Genomic DNA, 27,588 nt, shown 5'->3' on the forward strand with positions numbered 1-27,588 from the left:
AGGTATTCTGTAACCATTCAGCAGAATCCAGACGCGTGTGGATAAAAATCACAAGATTGGTTTTATTAACAGTAGGCAAAAACGTAGTCAAAACACAGGTGTGGGTCAAAACTGAGAAGTGCAAAAAGATCACGAAAGTGATCATATCACAAGGCGAACAAAACAATAGGGCAAGACAAAAGACAAGGTCAAAAGGCAGGCAAAAATAGTCAAAACACAGATCCAAATACCAGGCAACAGTACAAAAGGAAACAGGCAAAAGGCAGAGTCAAAAAACAAAGCAAAGGTCACAAACAGAATCAGAAATAACGCTCAGTATGTTCTCTGGGAAGCAATACCTCACACTGATACTCACTAAAGCCCGGGCTTATATACTACTCTAACTAAACACATGACTAGGCACACAGGTGAAACCAGTTAATACTCAGGAGACTGAGATCTCTGATAGGCGTGTGAGAATGTGTCGGAAGTCACATGACTCCCGCTTGGCTCTTGGGTAATGGAGTCCACTTTGGACTCCGATTCTGAAGGGAAGTTTGAAGTCACGTGATCTCCCAAGGGAGCTTGGGAAATGAAGTCCATTTCAGTCTGCGAGCTCGTACAAGGCGTGACACTTAAAATTATGTCCCATACTTGAAATGGCCAATTTAAAAAATCTTGTGACAAATGTAAACTAATGAAAGGGAAATCCATATATGTTAATATGTCATATTGAAATATACATGTATATTGCCATATATCAGATTTCTGTATGGGCCACCAATCAAAGAACACCTGTGTGTGTAATTAGGTGCACTTTAAATGTTGCTGTGTGAAATCCAGCTGAACCAAATGAAAAAGATACAATGTCACAAAAACCTAAACTCTTGTGTGAACTTTAGCAAATAAGCTTGGTGTGAGCCGTACAGCCTTAAAAGGGAACTCCACTGATTTTTTTAAATTCTGTTAAGATATAAAAAAAAAAAAAATCATTCAACGTGGTTTGAAATGCTCCATTCTAAAGAAACTTGCCAAATTGTTCACAGTGGAGGTGATAGGAACCAGGCATCCACCTCTAAAAACTCCCTTACAGGAACTTATTACATGAAATGGTTATGAATACACTGCCTGATGTCTGAGCTTTTGTTTTATGATAGTTTTGTGATAAAGTTTTGGCCTAAAACATATTTTAATCAATTTATTTTAATCTAGTCATGGTGAAGGGTTACATTAAGGGTGTTCAAAGTTAACATAGTCCCCACAGAAAACTCATTTTTTCAGGTTGACCACTATTTTACCATCAGCAACATTACATATAAAAGCTCAGAAGACATGTGTAGGTTCACTGGTGATTTCAGATAATAAATAAAATGGCTATACTTGTGTTGTAGACGTTGCGACCCCTGGTTCCCACCATCACCACTATAAAGAAATCCGAGTCAGTAAGTTTGTCTACAATAAACCATTTCACATCAAACCACTCTGAATGACTTTGTTTACATCTCAACCACTAAATTACGCTGACATTTTGAAACATTGGTGGAATTCCCCTTTAAAGTTACAATTTCAGATATCTCAAAAGATGTTTCTGGAGATTGTGTGCTGTTTCAGGAACTGGAACTTTGAGGAACTGAGCAAAAATGTAACCTCATTCACGCACCTGACTGAGCTCCAGAAGGGCTTTTTTTGTAGTTAAAGATGTGATTCAGGTTTAAGAAAACAAACCACAGCATGTTGTGTGTTGATTTAATGTAGCATAATGTTTCGCAGCTCCAGTCTTGTAGTCCAAATTCTTGTTGCCTTGCAGCTGAATGACATCATTAGGTTAGCTAATGATCCTTCTGAAGCTGAATGAGTCAGGGAAGGTATACAGCACAGGTGAACAGGGACTGAGCTGGAGGAATTCTTGTATCTAGAGCCAGTTTAGGGGATCACGACCTAATTTTTATTCATCCTGTTATACCAAATTCGTGACTGCAAAATGCTAAAGGGCATGTATGAAGGATTCCTCAATGAATGAGACTGAACAGAGCTATTTGGCTAAACATGTTAATTACCTTCTATTACATAAAAAAATCAGAGAACTCACTGGTATTTCTCTGTTTTTCAATGCTATGCAAACTTTGGACAGTAGGACACTTGCGTTGTTGCTACTATACTGTATGCAAATAACATTTTGCATGTAACACAGCTTTCCTGTTGTGCATAAGAAATTTATGAACAAAGATAGAGAAGTGCATTTGAAGATCGTTTACAATACTTACTACAAATGGGATAACAACAAAATTCCAAAAACAACTTTAGCTGCCCCGTCTGTTGAGTTAAATGTGAGTCTGTACCTCATTTTTTGGTTGACTGTCCTGTTGTTTCTATTCTGGCTCTGACTTCTCAATTTTCTTTGCAAAGAAAACAAACAAATACTGCCTTTAACTAAAAGTTGTGTGATGTAATATGCTGCTTCTCATAAACAGACCAGTTGTGGAGCATGTGGTAAATATTATGATTTTAATGAGTAAATAAATACCATATACACAAGTGCAAAATGTTCCCAACAGTTCCCAGGTTTGATTTCTTCTTAATGGACGTTAGTTCACTATTAAAGACATTTAGATTGATAAACAACAAGAAAAATTTAAAACCTATTAGAGTTTATGATTATTTCATGAGTGCCTTATGAGTTATTTTTTCTTTTCTTTTCTTTTTGCTCTTTTCGTTTTTAGATCACATATGTTAGTGCATTATAGAATATATTCCTGTTATCCATATTTATTCTCTCTGTCATGTAACATATTATGAGGACTGAAAGTCGTTGCAATACAAAAGCACGTAGCTCCACAGCACCATTCATTTTGGACACGTGAGCGCCCTCTAGCGTCAGACCAGTCTGTTAAAGGTCCTTGAGAGGGAGCTCTGCGTTGACTAAATATTCTCCACGCTGTAAAACCTACAACGAAGAAGCTTCTTTTTTCACGTAAGAGTAAGTCTGTTTGTTAGTTGTATTTTCAGGTGTTTTGTTGCCCGTTTCTCGCACTGTTTTGTATTGACTGTGTGAATGAAAACTATCAATTCTCTGCTTGTATCGTTCTCCGTTTCCCTCCTACCCGGCGTGGTTGTTTCTTTCTTTGGCCGCTGGCGGCAGCAGCGAGCAGAAACAGCTTCGCGTGAAGCGGAGAAGAAGAGCAAACGGCAAAGGCGCAAATCCAGCGGCACGAGTTCGAAATGGATTGGTAACAATCAATTAATAATCATTATATGAGTTAATATTAACAATGAGAGATTATCTTTTTGTACCTTTAAATTTGGGACTCAGCGAGCTAACGCGAAATAAGCTTCTACATGATGTAGTGTGAAGTAGTTAGCATGAGAGGCTAAGCTAACTGGCCGTGACGTTCAGTTCAGAGACTTTATTTATGTTTACTTGTGTTTTGCACGTATTTATGTCTTTTTATTGCCTGTAAAACAAAAGCTTTTCCCTCATGTGCTTTACTTACAAAACCTTCTTCTTGTTGCTGTAACAGTGTTGTGGCTGCTGTCAGTATGATGTTATAGAAAAACATGAAAACGGTGGTGGGAAAAATATTGAACTCAATAATGTAAACCATTAGTGGTTATTCTACACACTTAAAAGAGATGGTTCGTCAAGGGTTCTATAGTAAAGGCAGTAGTGCTGTTTAGTTCTGTATAGTACCACTTAATGCTTTTTTTGTGGCGTGGTAAAATGGTTCTTCAGATTGGTGTGTTGTATGTGGTAAATAGTTCTATATAGCACCGAAAAGATTCTTCTTTTAAGCTTGTAACAACAGAAGAACCTCTGCTGGTGCTATATTGAACAGTTTTCTCAAAGGTTGTATTTAGAACCATATGCAACACATTTTCTATAAATCTGAAGAACAATTTCACCTTTAAGCTTGAAATAATTTTATCTAGATCTCATAGTTCTAATTAGTTAATTAGAACCAATACCTTTCTGAAATAAACCCTTGAATAATCATCTTTTTTTTAACTGTATAGGTCTGATTTGCTTTATTCATTTAATTGCTTATTGGTCGTTATCTGTTTATATCATTCTTTAGTGTTCATAGATTAGAGTTGTAGAAATAATTTAGTGCAGTAAGTTACTGTAAACAGTTGCAGGTCATATTTTGGTGAACAAAGGATGATAATTTTGTGGTTATGTTCAGTTGGGAAGTTTGATGGAAGAGCAGTTAAAGAAAAGGCTAGATATAGTTTAAGGTCTTTACCCCAGATTTAGCACTGCTGGTTGTAAATCGTGATTGTAATGTGTTCCACATCACTGTGTATTTGTTTTGTTGTAGGAGCCAGAACTGGTTGAGTTCTCCCGTTGTTCGCGACTCAGAGGTGACTCGAGCTGCGCGGAGAAAAAGCTCTCACAAAAAGGTGGCATGTATCCTTACCAAGCCTTGCCAGGTCTGATCTGATTGATGTAGAGCTGTGTCAGTACTGGAACCTGGTCCACTGATTGTAAATGTATATGTTTTTACGTATGTTTTAATAAATCAGGGTACTTCATCCAACAAAAACTAATCCAACAAAAGTTAATTATTTTGGTAAAAAATAATGCAGGACAATTTTTAACCATGTCACTAATTACATCAGTTACATCTATGTGTACATAATAGCTTGGAGTTTGTAAAGGTGCCATAGAATGAAAAACTGTATCGACATTGGCATAGTTGAATAAGGAGAGTTCGGTACATGGGAACCTCAAACACTATTGTCTCCACCTTCAAATGCAAATCCCACATCTGCAAAAGAGGGTGGTAAAACAGACCAGTTCCAGAGTCCTAAACTGTTATGTTATAGTCTTGGCTTATTAATATTTATGCTCTCAAAATTTACTTGTAGAGGCACCAGGATGTAACTGCAGCACTATTTATTGTGGAATGGAAAATTGGCAAAACAAGTTGGCGCACAGGAAGCCAACTTGAGCTCCCACGTCTTTAACAGGATTCTGGACAGTTTTAATTCAAAGTTGTTAGTTTGCTCTGCACATTTCACTCTGGACAGTTTCTCAAATTTTGGACTGTATTGAGCTCCTTTTGCTCAGCGTTTGACACTGAAGAGAGGAGCAGTTCCAACTTTATTAGTATCACAACCTCAACAGCAACCTGTAAGTAGCCATGCTGTGTGATTTTATCCACTTTTTTGATGGATGAAGCCAGATCATCTTTAATTGCAAGATACAGTTGAGAAATAACATCACAAGTGAAGTTAAAAGAGCTTCATTATTGGGGCACGGATGGCTGGAGCTTCAGTCACGAAGACTGCTTAACTGTCTAGTGATTCAATAGGAACAGTGACTAAAAAGACATCTGCGTTTAGATATTTGGGAAAGATAGTAAATGGGATTGGAAATTGTAGTTGAAAGTTCACATTCAGTGAGTGTGACTCTTTAATACTGTAGGTAAGGAAAACAGAAGCGCTGCTGTTCCTCAGATGAGTCAGAATGTCAATGCAGGACTGTCAGCTAGAACAGTTTGTCCACAACCGCTTAGAGAGGGATATCCTAGTAGAGCTGCAGTGAATAAATCCCTCATTGCAAAGACAAATGCTTGTTTGTGAGGGTAGTGTGAAAAGCTCGAGGCTCTGCACTGCAGAGGTGTGTAAAGTGGTATGATCAGATGAGGCATTCTTCCAAAAGAATAGTACAGGCCTGAATGCATGAGGCCTACAGAGAGGGGTCTAGTGACTCTGTTATGCTGTGGGGGCCATTTTCCTGGTCTAGTTTGATAGTGCCTGTCCTCCTTAGGTGTCATAAAGCAGGCACACATGGTATTACAGAAAATGCTTCAAAATGTCAAAGCAATTCTGTGTGAGAGTCAACGGAGGTTGTTTTCATCGAACTCTATCTTTTGTAATCACATTAAGCTTAGTTGGACCATGATAGTCAAGCTGCACTGTGTACCTGGTCATGTTTAGACTAATATTGTGACTGTAATAGTATTTTGTCAGTGTAGTGCTTTCTGTTTGATCCTTAATTCTTTGTCCAGTTCCACTTGCGCAGGTTGAGTCTCCTTCAGCCTCCACAGCCACTCCTGCTCGAGCTCTGCTACGGCACACTCCTGGGTCACTCATCAAACAGTCCTGTAAGGTTTCTCCCAACACACAAGCCTTATCCCTCCCACCATCAATGTTGTTCCCCTCACACATTGCCAACTATCTCAGAATAACACACTAATTGCTAGGCTAGGGAAAAAAACTTGATACCACATATTATTACAGTATTGTGACATTTTGCGATAAACAGAGGCTTAAGTACATTTAATTCATTATATAGTTGTAAAAGCATTTATCATAATATGGTTCTAAAATCTGATTGACAGAGCTGTGTTCAAAGCCAGTGTAAAACACTGTATGCTGTGCTGTGCACATATCTATGACCACCAATGCACCAATCGCTAATGCATCAATTACTATAACACGTTGTGCTGTTAATAGTGTTATGCCACTCACATGGTCCGCTGAGTGTACTGATGGTAAATATTCAGGTTTGTTTAAACTGAGGTGCTGACAACTTATTTTCTTAAAAACTAGGCTGAAACTACTTCTCCATTCAGTATTTGAATTGATGTATTTACTATATTCACTGTAAAACTGCAGAATAAAAAGGAAAGTGTATGTTATTTGAGTAGCTTACATGCTTTACCTGTCTGTATTTTTAGTTAAATCTGCCTTAAGTAGTGTTAAACGCAGTGTTTACGAAAATGAATGTGTAACAACGTTGGCGTGATGCTGTCTTAACAGGAAATTGAGGTGCTAGATTAGCATTATCATTGAGGTGGTAATTTGGTGAGCAGAACTACTAATAATGAGAGTTTATGGATTAAACGCTGCTATATTATGATGCTTTCATTGTTATGTGACAAAAAATGTACAAATTTATGAAATGACTGCAGTTTACAATGAGAGGCAGTGAAAAGTTCCCCTCCTTCCACAAAGAAAGGTAATTTGTGTAGGCTGTTGTTGTCAGGCAGCCATTGACTGCTGAAGAAGGAGACTGATGTATGTAAATGACCTCTTCTGATTGGCTGCTCTGTACTGCGCCTCATTCAAAAAGCTGTCTTTGAAAACGTCAGTGTGAATCGGCAGGGCTAAACAGCTGTAGGCTGGATCGGCTGATATGTAAATATTTTTGTTGTTGCTGTTTTTTTACAAACATCACAAAATGAATGAATTCAGGTTAGGTTGTTTTTTCTCAGTTTGCATATGTGTAGTCTATGGACTGGGGAGTGAATGGTATGTGTTGAAACAATGTTTATATAGTTACATACATAATTGAATGTGCAATTGATTTTCCCTGATGAGTCCTTTAAAAGTGTCTTTTTTCTTTTTTGTCTATGTCCCTCTTTTTCTGCTGAATATTGTATGTGATCTCTGGTGTTGTTTTGTTGTTCTCACTCTCTTACGTAGTCACCCCCAGAAGTGCTCTGAAGAACCCAGATGTGTCGGCTATTTTAGGCACAGGGAGCAGGCCGTCCCGCTTTGTGAACACACCACGCCCCAAAGGCAGCCTCAGCATGGTGAGAGTCACACCGGGTCACCGTTTAACAGCTTATAGTGGTGGCATATATAACTCTGCCCTCATTACGATTCCATTACCTTTTTTTTGAAAATTGTTTTTATGGTTAATCAAATCTTGCATTTCACCTCAGTTCAGTTCAGTTCATGCAGCAAGGGTGTGAAAAAGGCATTGATGCATTTTATTTCCTCATTTTATTTAAATCTCTTTTATGTTATAACTGATTAAATCTCATAAAGATAGAAGGTGAGATTTGGACGTTGTGGACTGATTCCCAGACTTGGATTAAGCCTAGTCATGGATTAAATTGCAGTGCTAATGCTCAATCACCATTGAAAATTCTTTTTAATGTGTGTTTGGGTTTGAGAAACTTTGTTTCAAATATTTAACATTTGTAATATTGAATGCTCTAATAAACAAAGTTTGCATAATACATCAAACTCTTAATATCGAATATCGAAAAATGTATTGAATCAAGACACCATTGTATCATATTGAATTGAAAAATGAATTTTGTAAATCGTTACACCCCTACAAATTATCTAAAATCTCTCTCTGCTCTTTGTTCTACACGCCAGAACCTGGACGACAGTGACTGGACGAACAGTCTGTATCCCTCTCCGCTCTCTGTGCTGGGGGACGCCAGCTTCACTGATGAGATGAACATGAGTGCTGTGATGCTGAAGGAGGAGGACCCTGGAGAGGCTGGTACATGCTCACGTTTCTGCATATTTATAAAATATAACTCTTTCTTTCTCTGTTTCTTTATTTGTTACTACAGAAGATTCTCTACTCTTCATATAGTAATAGTAGTAGAATGGAGGTTCCATAATTTGAGCGATTAGCGATGAGATCTGTGATTTTACTTCAGTATGAATCTGCAATGCGGTGTTCAAGACTGCTCAGTAATAATTCTGGAAAGAATTATCTTCTATAATTCGCTATATCAAAATAATGAGCTAATAGTACTCCGGTTCGAATAGACATCATAGCACAGGGTCCTGTCGTCTAAACTGACTACTGATGAAGGACTAAAGTGCAGCAGAATGCCCAGTCAAACACCGACGAAGACCATGTAAAGGTCATGCCAATAGATGTGAGTAAAATTGATAAATAATGCACTATTTAATACACTCTTTTTCTCTTTCAGCCTCTGTGAGCCTGTTTCCGGAGTTTCTGCAGTCGTACCTGCGTCACTCGTCCAGCGCTGTGTTTGACCTGTTGGAGGAGTATGAGACTATCTGTCAGGATAAGGTATAAATACACACACACACACACACACACAGCTCCCTTTTGACTCTGTCGGTCATCAAAGATCTTCATATTGCTGCTGTCACAACAAAGCCTTGTATCTCCGGAAGTGGTGACTTTCAACTCCTGTTTTGGTGCAGTGACAGTAATGACAACACCGACACTGTTTATCACTCATAAATGATCCACTACTGCTGTGATTGTTTATCCATCAAATAAGCTTAGTAATGCTGACCAAAGCCATCATAAGTAATCATGCCCCTCCCACCGAAAAAACTCCAGTTAAGCTTGTAGATGCATTTGTGCAGAACACATTACACACATTAAAAGTAAACATTACCTGTGCAAGGGAACCACAATTCCACTAGCCAACAATAGCATATCGCTAGCTAGCTTTTTTGTGGATTTAATCCAACAGTTCAAACAGTGCAGGGTAGAGCAATTTGGGGGCAGGGTTTAGAGAGTGTACCAGTGTTAGCCACTGCAGTCCAGCACCAGAAGTTTAACAAGTCTTGTAAATTCTCATAACGACATCATGTCTGGCCTCACGAGGCTACACCAGATTCCTCAGCACTCAGTGATCTGTGACCTCATAATTTACGAATGAGGTGCTTGATTTTGAATTCAGGAGACATTTTTAATACATAAAATATTTTAGAAATTCAGTCGATTCTTGAACTCAGAATGAACAGTCAGAGCGGACCTGGAAATGTGTTTTGCTGCGCCCCTAAGTGAACGTTGTCCATTCATTATGAAAATTCATGCAATGTCAAGAGCAGCTGGTGTTTCAGATGGTGGGGGAAAAAAAAAGCAGAACAAAAACGTTTTAAGGTTGAATATAACAGTGATGATGACTACCATTAAACTGTCGGTAAGTCCACATGGTCCTGATGGTGAAGTATTGTTTAGGTGAACACGCTGCAGAAGTTGGTTCTGCGCTCATCCTCCAGTCAGCAGAAGTCCTCTAAAACTGCCAGCATCACCTGGCTACTGCAGCAGGAGATGGTCACCTGGAGACTCATCACCTCTCTTTACAGGTACACACACACACACACACACACACACACACTGACCAGTATCAGCATTTATCTTTCCTACACTCATCATCAGATAAGTAACACTGTCCTCTCTGTTTCTGAACTTTTTCTTTCTTTGTTTTTTTTCTTTCTATTTCCCATTTTTACTCTGTGTATTTATGCCTCCCTCTCCTTTCATTCGTCTTTTGTCTGTCTTTTTTCTTTCTTTCTCTCTTTCTTTCTCTCTTTCTTTCTTTCTATTTCCCTTTGTCTTTTTTCTTTCTTTCTTTCTATTTTACTTTCTGCCTTTGTTTTTTTTTCTTTCTTTCTTGTTTCCCCATTCTCTCTCTCTCTCTCTCTCTCTCTCTCTCTCTCTCTCTCTCTCTCTCTCTCTCTCTCAGGGACAGGATCCAGACAGCTATGGAGGATGGGCTGATGATGGATATAACTGTAAGTTAATTCTGATGGCACACTGTGCCATTTGTTTGTGTTTATGTGTGTTTGTTTGGTGTGTGTTCATGCGTGCTCTGTGTTTCTCTTCGACATTTTCTGCATTGTTTTGGGCACTGAATGATCTAAGAAGAAAAGGAGAGATGTTTGAATGAGAGACTATAATGATGTTATAATGGTCTGTAGTGGTGCTATAATGGTCCTAAATTGCGCTATAATGGTTTGTATCAGGCACCCAGTGAAAGTGAGAAGGCAATAATGGAGCAGTTCTTTCAGAGGGACAGCATGGTCCGACAGAGCCAGGTACACACACAGATACATACATACACAATTTTATAAGTAGATGCAGGATTAAGCCTTATCTGGGTAACTCCTCCGTTTGATTATTTGTTTGGGTTTCCCCTGCAGCTGGTAGTGGACTGGCTGGAGAGCATTGCCAAAGATGACATTGGCGATTTCTCTGATAATATCGAGTACTATGCCAAGTCTGTGTACTGGTGAGTGAACATTTCTCCTTATGTAGTGATCAGAGAGTTGTAGTTCTTTTGTTAATTATTGACTTTATGGTTTGTGATTAATATACAAAGACCACAGAGCCCATAAGGCGCTTTCTCATTGGAACCCTTTTGTTCTGAAACTCTTTTGTTGCTCAAAATTGTACAGCAGGGGTGCTCAGTCATGGTAATGGAGACCTAACACACATAGCCCTAATATTCAGATGCCCCTAAAAGCCATCATTTTCTGGATCAAATGTGCTAAATTAGTGTTAGAGCAAATGCTGCGCAATGGTTGCTCTCCAGGACCATGACTGGGTACCCCTCATCTTGAGGATCTAAAGAGTTCCGGGACCTCTTGAGGAACTAATGAGTTCCGGAAGCTCAGGAGAAACTGCCGCATTCTGGGACCTTTTGAGAAGCTGAAGAATTCTGGAATCTCTTGAGGAACTGAAGAGTTCTGGAACCTCAATAGGGAACAACTTATTCCTGTGGGCTTTAAAAATGTTGGACATGAGGGCTCTGTGAACCTTTCATTTAACCAGTCAGTGATGTTTAGGATAGCAAGGATGAAACTGACCATAGACCAGCCAAATTCTTTGTAAAACTGGGTGATGATGGGCCGGTTTGGGTCAAAGTGCCAAGTAAAACCTAATATTTCTAATGATGCTACTGGTTAAATTGCCATTTAGTGACAGATTAATAAAAAGAAATCTAGCATATGACAAAAATATTTTTTAGACAGCCAAACAGCCTTTTGGCTGCACTAAACTGTCTTCACTTGAGTGTATTTGCTGTTTCTCGATGCTTAATGCCAGCAATGACATGAATGTGTGACTCCAGCATTCCAGATTAAAAGTACTTTTAAGGTAATGTAAGGGAGGAAGGTCAATTAATGAGGAAAAACTAAAAGTAGGGGGAAATACAAGGGTAAAAATTGTTAAAGGTGGGAGGCGACTTGTGAGAACCCAAAAGTGAAATCCTATCAGTGAAGTCCTGTCAGTTTTGGACAAGTATTTAAAGTGGTAATAGGTAACTAAAAAAAGGTCCTGCGGTCAAAAGGTGCCTGTAGAGACTAGAGACTATGCTCACATTTACATCGTCGGATAGTTAACTGGTGATTTGACTTCAAAGATATGTCAATAAGACATGTCAGTCAGTAGACTTATGTGCCTTTGCTCTTGTGTGTAGGGAGAACACCCTGCACACTCTGAAGCTGAGGCGAGATCAGTCCAGTGCAGGTTTCAGCAGGCCACTGGTGACGGAGCTGGACCCCGATGCCCCCATCAGGCAGAAAAGGCCTTTGGCTGATTTGGACCGAGAGGACGACGCTCGACTGCTCAGATTTCTCTTCACACTCATTCGCGCAGGAATGACTGACGAGGTGAGTCTTTATAGAAGATGTGGGTCTGATAAATAGAATGTGAAGATGGATTATTCTGTGCCATGCTTCTTTTTTATGGATTAATTATGTTTTTTTCTCTCACATTCTTCATTTTCTATTTTGCACTTAGGCTCAGAGGTTATGTAAGCGCTGTGGTCAGGCTTGGCGGGCTGCCACTTTGGAAGGGTGGAAGCTTTACCATGACCCCAACATCAATGGAGGTGAGAACACACACTAATGTACACAAATGTTAATCCTGCCTATTTGGGCTATCAAACACTTAATAATTAATTAATAGTGATTAATCACATTATTTTGTGTAGTTAATTGCGATTAGTTGCATGTGTCTGATCAGATTTGACCCCTAAAGAAAGATTCTTTCTGTTTAAAAAGCAGTGCATTTTCTTATGGCTCTATGAGTGGACAAAATTGGCTTCATTAGAAAGGATTTTATTACTTTCTGTAATTCAGTATCAATGTTTTCATTGTGTGAACACAGAGTTCACTTGAACCTAAACAGGAAAGTCATGTGTTTTCCATGGAGTGAATATATTTTCCAGGTTTCATTACTGACCCCCAGTGATTGTTGCCCACTCACTCTTATACCATTAACGGAACCAGTAATGGAACTTCGTACCTTTTAAATTCTGTATTTGAATGAGCGGGCTACATCTGTGGCCTCTATTGTGGCAACAGCATGCAAGCAGCTGGGCTACAGCTGATTTGAAGGTTCACACTTGGAACATGCATTAGTGGCATTAATATATCACATTAACACTGTAACTATGACACCACTAATTCATATCTTAATCTGAAACCTAGACAGATATTTACTCAGTTAGATTTTTATAAGAACTAACAAATGTTACATTAATACATTAAATAAAAATACATTATGGAACCCAAAACATGCAGGGTCCTCTAAGGCTCTAAGGTAGAGAAGAGTTAGCCTACTTACCTGTAGTAGCCTGAACTGATAGGTGAGAGGGTTAAATAAGAGCAGCAGGCCACAAAGGAGAAGTTTTATTTTGCACTGAAACTTTTAGGACTAGCCAGTATTTTACAAGCTTTGAATACTTGTTGGTGTTTCCAAACATATACCCTAAAATAACATTTGCATATCATAATTACCCATAATTTTAAGCAATTTTATTACTGCAGTCCAAAATATATCCAGTAGGTGGCAACAATAGTAAGTGTAATACTAGTGATAGTAAAGTATGTAGGGTAGCAAACAGTACTCAGATAAGTATTGCTATACTTACATATTTGAGATGATTTATCATATGGTTGGGCAGTATGACAATATTTATCGTTATCATAATAAATTGCTTCACACTATGTTACCAAATTTCCTTTTCTGAGCACATTGTGGATATTGTCAGTACTTCCCAAAGGCATTTCCTAACAGCATGTTTGATTCCAATAGAGCGTAATTAAATACCAACATAACAAACTAGTACTTGAGTAACCAGATTATTTGGGTCAGCTCTTGTAAATATCGTGTGACATCACACTGTATAGTCACTGCCACTTTGAGGACCGAATCAGGGAGTGACTGTGCTGTGCAATGCCTTCAGTTTGCTGTGCTTAGTGAATGATTCACCTGCAAGATGCAACAGAAGCCTTGAATGACGAGAGACTACACAGACCTTAAATTCAGTGTAGTAGAATTTCAGGAGTATTAATTTTTGTTGTTTTCAGTTTTTGACATAATTTGAAAATGCCTGTTGCCCATTACATTGTTTGTAAATTTCATGATGAATGGATCAAAAGAAACGACCCTAAATGAGTTAGAAAAAAGTCTGGTTCCATTGACTTACATTAAAAGTTAAGTAGGTTTTTTCCTTCTCCTGTGAAGTTACCATTTTGGAGATACGAGGTTTTCTTCTACGTGAAGAGCCGGTGGGCTTCTGTGCTTTTAAATGCTTTGACAGACTCCCCAGAATAGGGAGAGGGTTGTGTATGAGTTAAATATAAATGTCAGGAAAACATAAATTTACAAGCACAAACCAATACAAACCTTTAAAATGCAATTAAAAAACGTTATTATTGACTATTAAAGGCAATCTTAGTTAATCATTAAAAGCCCTTTGCCTGCAGGATGCAAGGTTGGGCAGTTAATATTGGGCAGAGTACTGCTCTGTTAGGAATTGAGTTCCTTTTTTATAGTTTTATTCTCAGTCAGCCTATGTCTAATGCCTGTTTGTGTCCGTGTGCGCAGGTGGTGCAGAGTTGCAGCCAGTGGAAGGGAATCCTCAGAGGTGTGTGTGGAAAGTGTGCTGTTGGAGGATGGCAGAGGAGGTAAGATCCAAACACTAATCACTTCACTCAGTTCCAGCAATAAAGAGTCCAGTCTCGTGAGGTTCTTTCAAACACACTAACCCCTCTATTCAAAATAGCGGAAAAAAGCAGCTATAAGCTACATATTTTTATAAGCTAAAAAAATTTGGGTCAGAATTGTCAAATATTCCATAGAAGAGCCATATTTTTTTTTGCTCTTTTGTTTAATCATAATTTACATCATAAGAGTGTAAAAGATCATTATTCATGTTTTTTCACCATAATGTATCACATTTCATCATCACATTTTTCCACCGTAAGTAAACGTACAAACAAATTCAGAGAAATTAATTCTATATTTTATGTGTCCATCCAGTCTTTTTTATTTGTTTATTTATTCATTCAATATGTCAAAATTTACCTAAATATGTGGATTGAAACCTGTCTTGTGTGCATTTGATATTTGTGCTCAGGAGCAGTTTAACAGGTATGAAAGAGCCATCTATGCTGTGCTGAGCGGAAACCTTCGACAGGTAACTCTTCAGAAACACCCACTATATGGGACTTTATGAACGAATTGTTTTGTTTGTTTATTTCTTTCTTTCACTCTTGCTGCTGATGATGCATAAACATTTTGTAAAAAGTAGAAATTGGTACCAATCCATCTACGTGGATTAGCATTACAGAGAAAAAACGACATTTATTTCTGTAGGACTACAAATGCAGTTAATACAATTTAGACATTTTACCACAAATATCGGTATAATTGATCTATATTGATCAAATGTAAACATCTTCCCAAAGCTGTTGTATTTTTTTTAAGCAAACATCTGCGTATGATTCCGATATCATTGTACATCCCTTTTTCTTTTTATTTTATTTATCCAGTAGTGTGAAGAGTAGCCTACACCCAAGCTCTAGGAAAAATATTGTTAGTGCAGTGAAATAATGACTACAGTCGAAGTGCCTTTCAGAAAAAGAAAGTTGCTATGAAAGCAGCAACTCAAAACACTGCTGAAGTGTTTGTGTAACTTCTAGAACTGCAGTGGAAATTCTTATTACATCCAGCATCTATTAACTGATGTTTGTTCAACTCTTCTTCTCTTTTTGGATCCTTTTTGTCTAAAATAACAGAACACAAGAAAAGAATTAATAACTAGATGTTAATGACTAAAAGGTAACAGAGTAAAAGGTAGTTTGATTTACTCACTAATATATTTGAGAAGAAGTAAAAGTATCATTAGAAAATACTCACCAAAGGTCAAATCCATCATAACAGTAATCAAGTACATGTATTTGAGTAAATGGAACTACTTTGTTTCTCTCCCCTCATAGCTGCTGCCTGTGTGTGAGACGTGGGAGGACACTGTTTGGGCATATTTCCGTGTTCTGGTGGACTCTTTGTTGGAGCAGGAGCTCCGTTCCTCAGGAATGAGTCACGAGGACCTGGAGGAGCTGCCCAGAGAATACCTGGAGGCCAGGTAAGGACCAGCGGACAGCATCCAATCATGAGCAAAGAGACGTTTTTTCCTTAGATAAAACTGATTTAAATGAGCTGTAGCTTATTGGACTCTGTTGTGCTACACTGAAATGTTGTGAAAGGATAATTTATTGAATTTATTGGTGTCTGAAGTTTGCACTGGAGCTACCAGGCTAATGAAGCTAACAAGTACAGTAAGCTTAAAGTCATCAGTCAGCATGGTGCTAACTGCCTAAATCATCACACACCCACCTCAAACCATGTCGAACTGTTAAGTAATCTTAAATTGGCTTGCTGCTTATGTGGTTTCTGACACTGTACACATAAATGACGGATAACAATAAAAAAACAAAAGTACAGACAAAAATCTTGAAGGTTTTTTTTTTTTTTGTGTCATTGCAACATACTTGTCTATATGCAAGCACCATGTAAATGTAAGCCCACCAAACCCAGTGTTTCAGCTGACTGTACTCGATCCACAGATTTTCCAGTGTTACAAGGCTTATTCCTTTCTGCCGCAAGTAAAGGAGTTGGAAAGCACTCTGTAATTACTGTTTGTGTTTGAGTGAGTTAAAGGTACACTGTGTAGGGCTTGATTTGATTCTTTGTCATTATATTGTTTTTCAGTTGGACAATGGAGAAAGTATTTGAGGAGCTACAAGCTACTGAGTCAAAGGTTGGTGTGATGGATGGTATTTATCCTGCAGTAGTGTCATAATAGGATTACATCAAATGTTGTCTGTTGACCACTAAGTTGTAAGTCTTAAAGAGGACTTCCACAGTTTTTCGGAGTGGTTCGACTCCGATATTTTTACAGTGGTGGTGATGGGAACCAGGTGTCCCAATATAGCCATTTTATTCACTATCCAAACCACCAGTGATGCAGTGATACAAAATAAATTAATTAAAACGAATCACATCGATTGGGCTTTTCTTAAATATTTCAATATCTGAGGTAATATTTATAGAATATTAGAAAAATGTTTAGTAGTTGCAGTCCTACTTCATAGTCAAGCTGTCAGTAATTTAGCTTGTTCTTGTAAATATTCACATATTTTTTAATTGTGTGTTTGACAGAGGGTTCTGGAGGCAACCAAGGAGCACTACCACATCATCCAGAAGTTTGTCATCCTCGGAGATTTGGATGGTAATGTTGTAAGAATGGAGGAATGTGTGTTTAAAGTGCAGTGTTAAGGCATGTTTTGTGGGTTTGAATGTGTTTGTGTTTTGTTGTAGGTCTTCTGGAGGAGTTCAGTGACTGGTTGGGGAGGAGTCCGCCGTTGCCGGCACATCTGCTGCGCTTCATGACACACCTGGTGTTGTTCTACCGCAGTCTGGGCATGCAACTGAAGGTGCACACATTAATGTTAGAAGTTGTAGACGATTCAAGAAGAAACTTTTTTATGAAAGTTTTCTCCGACAGGGGTTCTTAACCTTTTTTTATGGTGTGATCTTTTTTTTTGAGGTTAAAAATATTTCGCGACCCCCTCTTTGCTATCCAGCCCCCCTCCCCACTCACACCAGTATACACATTAAGGCAATTGCAGAAGAATAATCAAGTAATAATCTATTCACGTAGTGAGCTTGTATTCCTTAGCTAGCACTTCGCCACAAATCTTTAGAAGAAATGCTTTTAGCGGTCAGTCAAGACATCTCTCGGTAACACGCTCACCCAGTAGAAATTTAAAATTGACATTAGCCTCTCGTGTGGCCTGTAGGTGAAGCCATTCAGCAGAGAGCTTGTATGCACACACCAAAATTATTCTGTCTCTGTTTGATAAGGTAAATGTCTTGTTGGACCGCTCTCTTCTTCAGAATCTGACCAAATGGGCTGCAGGTCGGATGTTCTAGAAGTTATCTAATACATCCATTTTCAATTTCTGTATGCATGGTAAAGTAGGAACATAGTAACAGCTGCAGAATAAAGTGAGTCATTACTTGGCAACCAGTGCGCAGCGGATTAATACAGTCATTGTGCAAAGAAATTTGCTGTTATAACAAAAAAGTTATTGAAAAAAAAAACAACACAAGTGAAACATTTCTTAACTAATCCAATTGTGCCGCCAGAGCTGACAGTTACGTAAAAAAGCGACATTGTCCTTGAGGTCATGTGCTACAGTGATTTTACTCCACTTTACACTGGGTCTAAAAACAAACCCTAACCATCAGAAAATCTCAGACTTGAGGTTTTAGAATATGTAGATAGAGGTCTGGATTATATTGTGTTTTTAAGGGTCTCTTTTCTCTCTCTCTCTCTCTCTCTCTCTCTCTCACTCTCTCTCTCACTCTCTCTCTCACTCTCTCTCTCTCCACCCTTCAGGAGGAGGTGTGTGTGGATGTGTTGAAGGCATACATCTCTCTATTAGTGAAGGAGAAACAAGTGGAGCTGATCGCATTTTATGTCAGTAACCTGCCAGCGGACATAGCTGTTACTCAGTACGCTCGATTCCTCGAGGAAGTGACCGAGACAGAGCAACGAAAACGCTGCCTGGAGCTGGCCAGCCAAGCTGGTGAGAGAAAGCACCTCCTTCATTCATTCACTACATACTGTACTATGTCCATCCATGTAATCATGATACTTGCCCGTCAATCTATCATCAATCCAGCCATCAATTAATTCTTCCGTTCTTCATTTCATGCATTTATCTGTCCATCCTTTAGTGAAATTATTTGTCCATCCTTCTATTTACCTGTGTTATGCATCGGCCTGTCCTTCATTCCGTGCATTCGTCCTGCTATCAGCTCGTTCATCGATTCATCGTTTCACTCACCTGACTAATGCATCCACCCATCAGTTAGTCCATCCGTGTATCCATCAGATCATTCATTCATCCATCCATGCTTCTGTTTATCCCTTATGGATCCATCCATATATCATTTAATAAATCTTATCATTTCATGATATTTATTCTTACATTAGTTAAAGCATCCAACCCTCATTGAGGTTATTAATCTGTCCTTCTTTCCATCCATCCATTCTTCCATCCATCAGTTGATCTGTCTGTCATTTCATAACATTTATCCATCAATTTATTCAGCCACCCTTTGAATTCATTCCTCCATTCTTCTTTTCCTCCAGTTATACATACACCCGTCAAGCTCTAGATTCAAAAAGGATTAAATAATTTCTAGGCAGTATTTTTGCCTTGTGCATATCTTCCAACTAAATTGTCACCAGTTATTCCTATAAAGGAGGAGGTTTAAATACTACTTCTTTAAAATGCAATGATTGGAGCTCGATGATGATGATTTTTCATACCAGTGGCAGCTCAAAGTGCTTTACAGACAGGGGATAAAGCTTAACACTAACAGAAGAAACTATTATTATTTATTAAAAATCTTATAAGACAATGACACAGATCAAATCAAAAAGATAAATACCAAAAACACACAGAATTTTAATTAAACGCTAAGTTAAAGAGACGTTTTCATATGTATCAAAGGTAGAATTGAGGTCCACAGTTTAGAATATAGTAAGAAAAAGAAGCCTTTCCATGTTTTCTGTATTTTTGGGAAGGTATTTGAAGATTTCACTTTTTAAACATTTTTGAAAACTTTTTTTAACAGTCTGATTCTGCCAACTCGGTTCCAGAGGCAAGTCTAGGGTTGGAAGATTAATTGTTTCTGTATCAAAATTGCAACAGCTGCCATTTTTATTATAGCCTATAATATAGGCTTGGCCATTTAAGACAGCATGTTAACTCTGATTAGTTACTGTGAAGCTCCCGACTGAGGGAATCAGCATGAGAGAGAGAGAGAAATTTATTTATGTTTTTGCGTGTGTGTGCGCTTTTCAGGTCTGGATGTGGCAGCGGTGACTAAGACGGTGGTAGAGGCCATCAGAGACAGAGACAGTGAGGAATTTTCTCACCATGACCTGACACCTGCACTGGACACGGGGACTTCAGCGGTACAAGACATACACACTCGCACACACTCACACACAGAGCTGGGACTTATACAAGAGATTTTTTTGGTCTGCAAGCAGAGAGGCACTGTGTATATTGGTAATTACAATATTTATATTATTAGAATTCATTTATTTCAGTTCTTTTAAATCAAGCATATGTTATTAGTTAGGCACCTTATTTCTAAACAGAAAGAGTCCCTCATGGAGAAGTAAGATTCTGATTAATGGATTCAGATTGAAGTCAGCTGAAATCAAACTATACCCATATAACCATACTTTTCAAAAACCTACAACATCAGTATCATGAAACCACTGTATCTTTCCTCTTTACTCACTAACTTTACACACTAGCCCCTCTTGTAATGCTTAGTTTTTCTGAGTTTTTTCATGGCTTTCATTTTTCCCCCCTCTTTCTGTTAGCACCACCTATCGGTTCCCGAGTTCCGACACCACCAGTCCCCAACCCCCTCTAAAATATAAATGGGTAGAACGTGTTTACTTGGCTGTTCAGACATGGAGTGGAAAATTGGGCACGTCATAATTTTGAAATTCCTCACGGTATTTCATATTACCGTTATATTCCTCAACCCTAATGCTGATCAAAATGTGAGATGCAGGGTTTACACTGCCCTCTGGTGGAGAACAGTTCAGACAACTCAAAGTTTCAGAGAAGCTGAATTGATTACCAAAACATCTGTTTTACTTTTTGACTTAAAACGTCCATGAAAAGGTGAAATTTCTGACTTATCCATAGTAGATACTCAGCTTTCTTTAACAAACGTTCAATTAAATATGTATTAAATACAACTGAACTTTAAGTTGAATATAACATACAATTAATACAGACCTTTTAAACATAATCAGCCCAAAACCTAATGCTAATCCTATTCCTAACACTATAAGTGAAATTCACCAGGTAGTTAATAATAAAAGCATCTGAGGAAGCTCTATAGAGGACTGTCAAAATGAATGTTACCAAGAACGTTGTAGCTCTTTCATTATTGCATTAAGTTGACCAGGTCTGAAAAAAAACACAAGATCTGCATGCTTTTCGTGAGATTGAGGCTTATAAATTTGACCTGATTGCTTAAAAAAAAGGTTTATGTTTTAGACCATAGATGGATTTGGAGTTATAAAACATGCAGGTCTGTGTGTAAATACATATGAACAAAGATATAAATCCTTAAAGCCTTTTTCTCTTTTTCACTCCACAGGAAGATCAGCAGAAAATTGATGTCATTGATTGGCTGGTGTTTGACCCTGCCCAACGTGCCGAGGCTTTGAAGCAGAGTAATGCCATCATGAGGAAATTTTTGGGTGGGTGGAGCTTCAGCACAGCCTGAATAAAATCAAATATTTATTTTCCCACATCTTCGGATCTGCACACATGACTATCAGTATTGTTATTTGTGGTAGAGTTTTCAGCATGTAGTCAGAAGTCAGTGGTTGAACTGCAACTGTAGATTGTTGCGGCCTATCGTTTCGAAGTATTGGTGACTACTTTTATGTCCACTCCAGTTGAGAGATCTGTCCCAATTGAATTTTGTAAGTTTTGTGATTTTCTCTTTGAGGCTGTTTACACTTTGCATCAATATGCACTTTCAGTGATCGAATCAGTTTCGGATTTCACTTGACCAAATGTAAAGACAAGCATAAACACACCCAGGATGCATTGTGTTTGGATTACGATCGCATCGCTCAAACCATATTTGGAGGTGGTCTGATACGGATCTTGACCACGTTCAACATAAGCTTAAATGGAATACGTTTTTTGTATCTGAACACAATTATGTAAGCGGAAATTAGTCAGTAACACAATTAAGTAATTACAGAAACTGCAAGACAAAGCCGTCCCCTCCGCCAGTGCAGACAGTCTGTTACCTGTTTTAAATGACTTCTTCTGATAATAGACAGAGTGTTTAGGAGTCCTTGGTACTTGCACTTGGTAGTAGCAGGTGAGAAACCATGTTTACAGCAGTTTACTAGAAGTAAAATGCAAACAGTGTATGTAGTGGTGTTCCTTTTACACAGGAAAGTAAAATCAGGTCTCATCAGATTACACTGCAGTACTGTGCAAAAGTCAGAGACTGCTGTTTTGTGCCAACAAAGAGAGGGTCAGGAGACCAGATTGCCGTGATGAAGTTGAAGGTGAAGTTCTTTCTTAGAGAGGGCGCTGTCCATCTTAGAATGTTAAATAAATATACAGACATTAGTACTGCAACTTGGTAATAAAGAATAGCGACTGAGACAACACTGCAAATTATGAAAACCAGAAAGTATGACAATAATAAATTACACCCCACTCGTTTTGACAGAAATTCATGTTATTCAGTTTTAAGCGTCATGCAAAAAGTGGGAGACCTCAGTTTCGCAAAGAAATCTGCAGGGATATTTTTCTGTCTTGTTTGGTTGCATTTTCTGCTTCTCATGATCCAAGTCATCCTATACACATGATGTTGTGGTCTGCTCTCTGGGGTGGTAGCTTTTTGACAGCTACACATCATTTCAGACCCATAGTTTCTTGACAGCTACACGTCAATACAGACCCACAGTGTTGAGTTGTCATCTCACAGTGGAAGGATGGACAAACACCTGTGGATTTTTTAGATCTGAAGTAAGAGTGGAGTTTGATTTTCTCCTCTCTCTCAAAGATGAAAACTTTAAGTACTGTTTACTTATGTTTTGGTGGTCTACAAAGTCTTGTACAGTACACTTTATCATCTCTTTATCTTTTAGTACTTCAGTTTTGTAAATTCCTGTTTTTTCCACATTTCTTTTATTTTCCTCTTCTTTGTGCAAGTGGATTATTTGATATCCACTCTTCTCAGAAATATCTCCTGAAAAAATGAATAATTTGCACTGGCTGTTTTAAGTAAGTGTTTTGTAGGTGGTCTCTTTTTATTATTATTATTATTATTATTATTATTATTATTGTTATTATTATACTGTATATTCAGATAGGATCCAAACATGAAACACACATTAATGCAAGTGTAAATAGCTGATGCTCATGATGCTCATGGATCCTAGGTGCTACTCTCTGACTTGGAGGTCTACGGTATATATTCTTTAAGCGTATCAGAAATATATTCTGGACCTCTTGTTATTTATAGACTAATAGCAGCACTTTAAATCTACTCTGTAGTTTCTATAGTACATGTCTGTTCTGTAGTTTTACTGTACAAAGCATTAACAAAACTTTAGATATGGACTCATCTCTTCCATTTTGGGAAGAGTAGCATGAGTACAATTCAGTCATGTTGTTGTAGTGGATAACCAAGAACAAAGTCATGATAGGGTGTGCCAATCAGACCGGCTCTCCTCGATGCCATGTAAACTAGTACGTTCTTTTATTTTATTTATTTTTCATTCATTCTGTCTTTTCTTGCTTTGCAGCCATAGTACATGCGCAAACTGTTTAAACACAGATATTTAACACAAGACTTATGAAATGAACAAAGACTTTTTCAAAAAGAAATGATAAAATTACAAAGACCATAAATGCATCAAAGAAACCTAGAACCTGTTACGTTTTCAGTCTGTCCTTCGTTGTTTATCAGCATTATTATGCTGGGAAAAAGAGTTTTTAAATTTAAACATTTTTTTGTGTTGTATTGTTTCACTCTCATTGCAGCACTGTTTCTGATCTAGTGTCTGATCTCTCCCTTCCAGCCTCTAAGAAACATGAGGCTGCTAAGCTGGTCTTTGCCAAAGTTCCAGAAGATTCCATTAGGGAAATCTACCGTCAGTGGGAGGAGCAAGGAATGAACACGGCGGCTCCTGCTGAGGAGGAGAATGCCATTCGTGAACACCTCTGTATCCGGGCCTACCTGGTGAGAAGGCTTGCTCCCTCTCTACACTGAATTGTTGCTCAGTGTGACAAATCAAGAGATCCAGTGATTATTCATGAAAATGTATATGTTGTCATCAGTGTTGTTTAAAGAAAAAAGTTACTTGAAACAAAAATTATTAATATTTAGCATTCACATGATCCATATGGGCATTCTGAGAGATTGTAATACACTAAAGGAAGTGTAGGGGTGATCTGGCTTCTAATGTTTAATTTAAAAGGACTTTATAATACCCTGTAATGTTCATATGATCACTTATTCTGACAGATTGTAATACACTATGGCTACTATGGCTTATATTGCTTTGTTACACTGTAAAAGAAGGAAATTGCTTGTTGTAAGGTGTAATGGTTCATTTAGTTAATTAATAAAATAATAAGTAGATTAACTGATTTTGGAAATAATTTTTAGTTGAAGCCCTACAGTGAATCCTGTATTTCTGTACTAAGTTTATATTGTAAAAAATGTTCGTTTCTTCTGGTCTTCAAGTAATTTAAGTGAGGCCCTCAAGCTGCATTTATGGTGTATGTTATATGTGTGTGTATTTTATCAGGAGGCTCATGAGGCCTTTAATGAGTGGTTCAGGCACATGAACTCTCCTCCCGTACAGCCCACCATGCCAGCGCAGGCCAAGTTCACTGAGAAGGTGGCCTTTGAGATGAAGGAGAAAGAGTACAAGGTCAGCGGTATCCACCATCATCACATTCATCCTACATAATGTACACTGTTGTCAGAAAAAAGGACAGTTCAAGGCAAAATAACAATAGTGAGATACTAATAGCTGCTTACATCAGAACTGGAAGCACATTTTCATGCATTGTAAGGCTTAACAAAGACACACAGTGTCAGTGATGCAGAGCTCAGCTGATAACACTGAGAATGACAATAGTCATCATGTATCATGTTTTAAGCATTTTTACAGGTTAGTAGTTCAGGATATTTTTGAGCTGGATTTTGTAACTGGCAATTTAGCTGAAAGGTTTAGTTACTTGCTCTCCATGTGGGAGAACAAGGTTTAAGCCCACCACAAGGAAGCACTTGTTGGGCTTCAAACCCTACTTTCCGCTAGTCTAATTACGTTACTATGGCACTTTTTATCTATTTATTTTTAATTATAAAGTACAATTTATAGTGCAGCCCTACTCCAGTGTAGGCAGTCCCAAATTACTGAATGTAAAACAGAGTTAGCTAGAAATACTGTCATTTTAAGGCACACATTGCATTTAATGGTTAATGACAGGCTGTTATTGGTTTGTAATAGAGCTAATCTTGTTTTCCCCTACATTTGAGAAATTTACCATGTTTAAAATATGTTTGCATAAGTAAGCATGTTTGTGTCTTTATGTTCAATTGATAGAAAAATGCATGAAATAATGTTTGGAGAAAGCAAACATTTGCATGCAATTAAGTGCTATTAAATATTATTTTTTCATTGTTCTCTCTCTCACAGTTGGAGTATGAGAACTGGAAAGGTAGGCTGGATGCTCTGACAGAGGAGGTGAAGGAAAGGATCTACAACGTTCTGTTGTTTGTGGATGGCGGCTGGATGGTGGATGTCAGAGATGTGAGATAAACACTATAATACATCCTTAGATGATGATCCACACAGTCATTCTGACATACAGTAATACTGCTACTGTTTCATTCTAAAAAGCTATGTGCTCTGTAATAGACCTCTGAAATCAGGCATCATTTCGTAGTCAGTGTTTTGCATGCTTAAAAAAGATGGTTCTTCAGGGTATTTTTTGGTAAAGGCAGTGGTTCTGTTTAGAGCTATGAGTTTTGTATAGAACCATGTGTATGCTTAAATGGTTCTTTTCATGATGAAATTGTTCTTCAGATTGATGGAGAATGTGTTGTATATGGTTCTATGTAGAACCTTTTTGAGAATGGTTCTGTATAGTACCATAAAAGGTTTTTCTACTGTTAGAAGCTTGACATCATAACAATAGCAGAACCCTTTTTTGGTGAACCATGCAGTCATTTCAACAAACTGTAATACAATAAAAAAGTGCAGAGGCTTCTATTGTTTTGTTGCACCATGAAAAAGAAACTGCTACACAAACATAATAGTGGTGGTGGCAAAGTAAGAAGCTGAAGTAGGTGTAATGTTTAGTTTATTAATCAAATAATATACAATAGATAAATAGTTTTTAGAAATTATCATTAGTTATAACTGTACATTTGTAGATCAGATGTTTTCAGAAACCTGGTAAAAGTCCAAAACATATTGTTTGCATGTGTTTATTCTCAGGATGCTGAAGAAGACTCTGAGCGCTCTATCCAGATGGCTCTTTTGCGGCGTTTGTGTTTACCAATGATGACGTTTCTGCTGCTGACGGTTCTGCAGCGGACGGAGCGGCACCAGGAGAGCCTCCGCCTTGCTGACATCATTGCCTCTGACCAGCACAGGCTATATGAGGTCAGTCTCTACTTTCTTTTCTGTCCTTTCCTCATGTCCTCTTCTCCCTCTGCTCGCCTGTCTTCTACACACTGGCCTGTTTTCTCTAACCTCTCTGTTTTAGATATTCACTGTAGTGGAAACAAGCTTGTATGCGAGGACAACAAACTTCTATATGTTGCTTGGTTGCCTCTGACAAGATGATTAAAAACAGTTACTATTTACAAGAAAAAGCAACTGGCATTAACAAGTATTCTGCCATTACAAAAACTATAACTGTGGTTGTTGTTGTTGTTGCTGTTCAAAGTACCAATACATAAAGCATCACATATATACATACATAAATTACATATATACATACATAAAGTCGATTTGTATGATAATTCCATTCATTTATTAATTCAGACATGCCGTATCTACTGCTCTGTCATAAATGAATCTACAAAGGCAGATTTAACTAATTAGTAATCTAAATTAGGATAATAGTTAGTTATAGCTGAATTACAGTTAAGCCTGCTCAGTGTGCAGCTTTCATTGTATCAGCTTGTCATTTGAGTTCCTCTTGAGTGCAGTGCTTTATTTGTGCTTTTAATAATGTAAGCATTAGCCTAAGCTGATTTAATACACTTTGGACATTTTATGTGAGGTAACCAACCACAGTATCTGGTGGTGAAGCAAATCTACACATCAGATGTAAAATTTAGCTAACAAATAATTTTGGACCGAGTTTAAGTATAAATTGTAAATATGTTACGGGCCGTATGAAGCTGTCTCGTGGGCTGGTAGTTGAGACCGCTGTTCTAAATGCAAACTTTACTTACAGAATGCTTTCCATCTGTTTTACAAAGGCGTAGCCAAAAACAGTAGCAGCAGACATTTTATTTTGTCCAAGTTTATAGACAACAGTATGTCATGCAGTGTCAGAAACCATATAAGCAAGTCTATTAGAGATGACTTTACTGTTCAACACTGTCTGAGCCAGTGTGCTGATTGGTGTGGTAGAAGCTTCAATTACTTTAGACACCAAACATATGTTGTCTAATCAACTACATTTGGGCTAAGAGGGAAACTGAACTATTACTTTAAGACTAGCAAATCTTTTTTTTTTAGTACGTCTGTAATGTAGCTAACAAAAAAAGTCTTTATCTCAGCCTCAACCAAACTGTGTGTTTCATAGGTGTTCTCTAAGGACGAGCTGCAGAAATTTCTTCAGAAGATGAGGGAGTCGTCTCTGCTGCTGTTAGATAAAGGACTGGATCCTCTTGGCTATGAGCTTCAATCCTAAACACCACTTCTCACTCTCTTTCTGTTTCTTATGTTTAAAAGAATGAGATTTGTTTTCTATTTTGTATTCCAATAAAGATTTGTTAATGGTTTGTGAACTTTCTGGATGCCTTTTTGTAGAAGCAAACAAAACACTGGATGTGCTACAAGCTTGCCATTTTATCACGTGTTGTTGCATTGTTGCTCAACGTTTTCTCTCACCAGCTTTTCAAAGGCCTGTGTGATGTCCGTGGTGTTTATGTAACGGTTTTTGTCAGGACAAGTT

At 38.0% G+C, this 27,588-nt stretch overlaps 1 protein-coding gene across 1 annotated transcript; it reads left to right on the forward strand.

The window, feature by feature from the left end:
* The first annotated feature begins 3,123 nt into the window (after positions 1-3,123).
* On the forward strand, positions 3,124-27,421 carry nup107 (nucleoporin 107). Its single transcript, XM_036577227.1, has 26 exons — positions 3,124-3,206; positions 4,296-4,384; positions 5,991-6,086; positions 7,411-7,520; positions 8,098-8,227; positions 8,670-8,773; positions 9,680-9,807; positions 10,188-10,236; positions 10,468-10,539; positions 10,645-10,733; positions 11,922-12,114; positions 12,245-12,335; positions 14,339-14,418; positions 14,871-14,930; positions 15,733-15,878; positions 16,505-16,553; positions 16,955-17,024; positions 17,114-17,229; positions 18,198-18,387; positions 19,675-19,787; positions 21,002-21,104; positions 23,460-23,620; positions 24,192-24,317; positions 25,089-25,202; positions 25,893-26,060; positions 27,217-27,421. The coding sequence occupies exons 1-26, from the start codon at positions 3,199-3,201 to the stop codon at positions 27,322-27,324; spliced, it is 2,763 nt and encodes a 920-aa protein (XP_036433120.1). The 5' UTR covers positions 3,124-3,198; the 3' UTR covers positions 27,325-27,421.
* Positions 27,422-27,588: the final 167 nt, after the last annotated feature.

The sequence above is a fragment of the Colossoma macropomum genome, unplaced genomic scaffold (assembly GCF_904425465.1).
Source record: "Colossoma macropomum unplaced genomic scaffold, Colossoma_macropomum, whole genome shotgun sequence".
Taxonomy (NCBI): domain Eukaryota; kingdom Metazoa; phylum Chordata; class Actinopteri; order Characiformes; family Serrasalmidae; genus Colossoma; species Colossoma macropomum.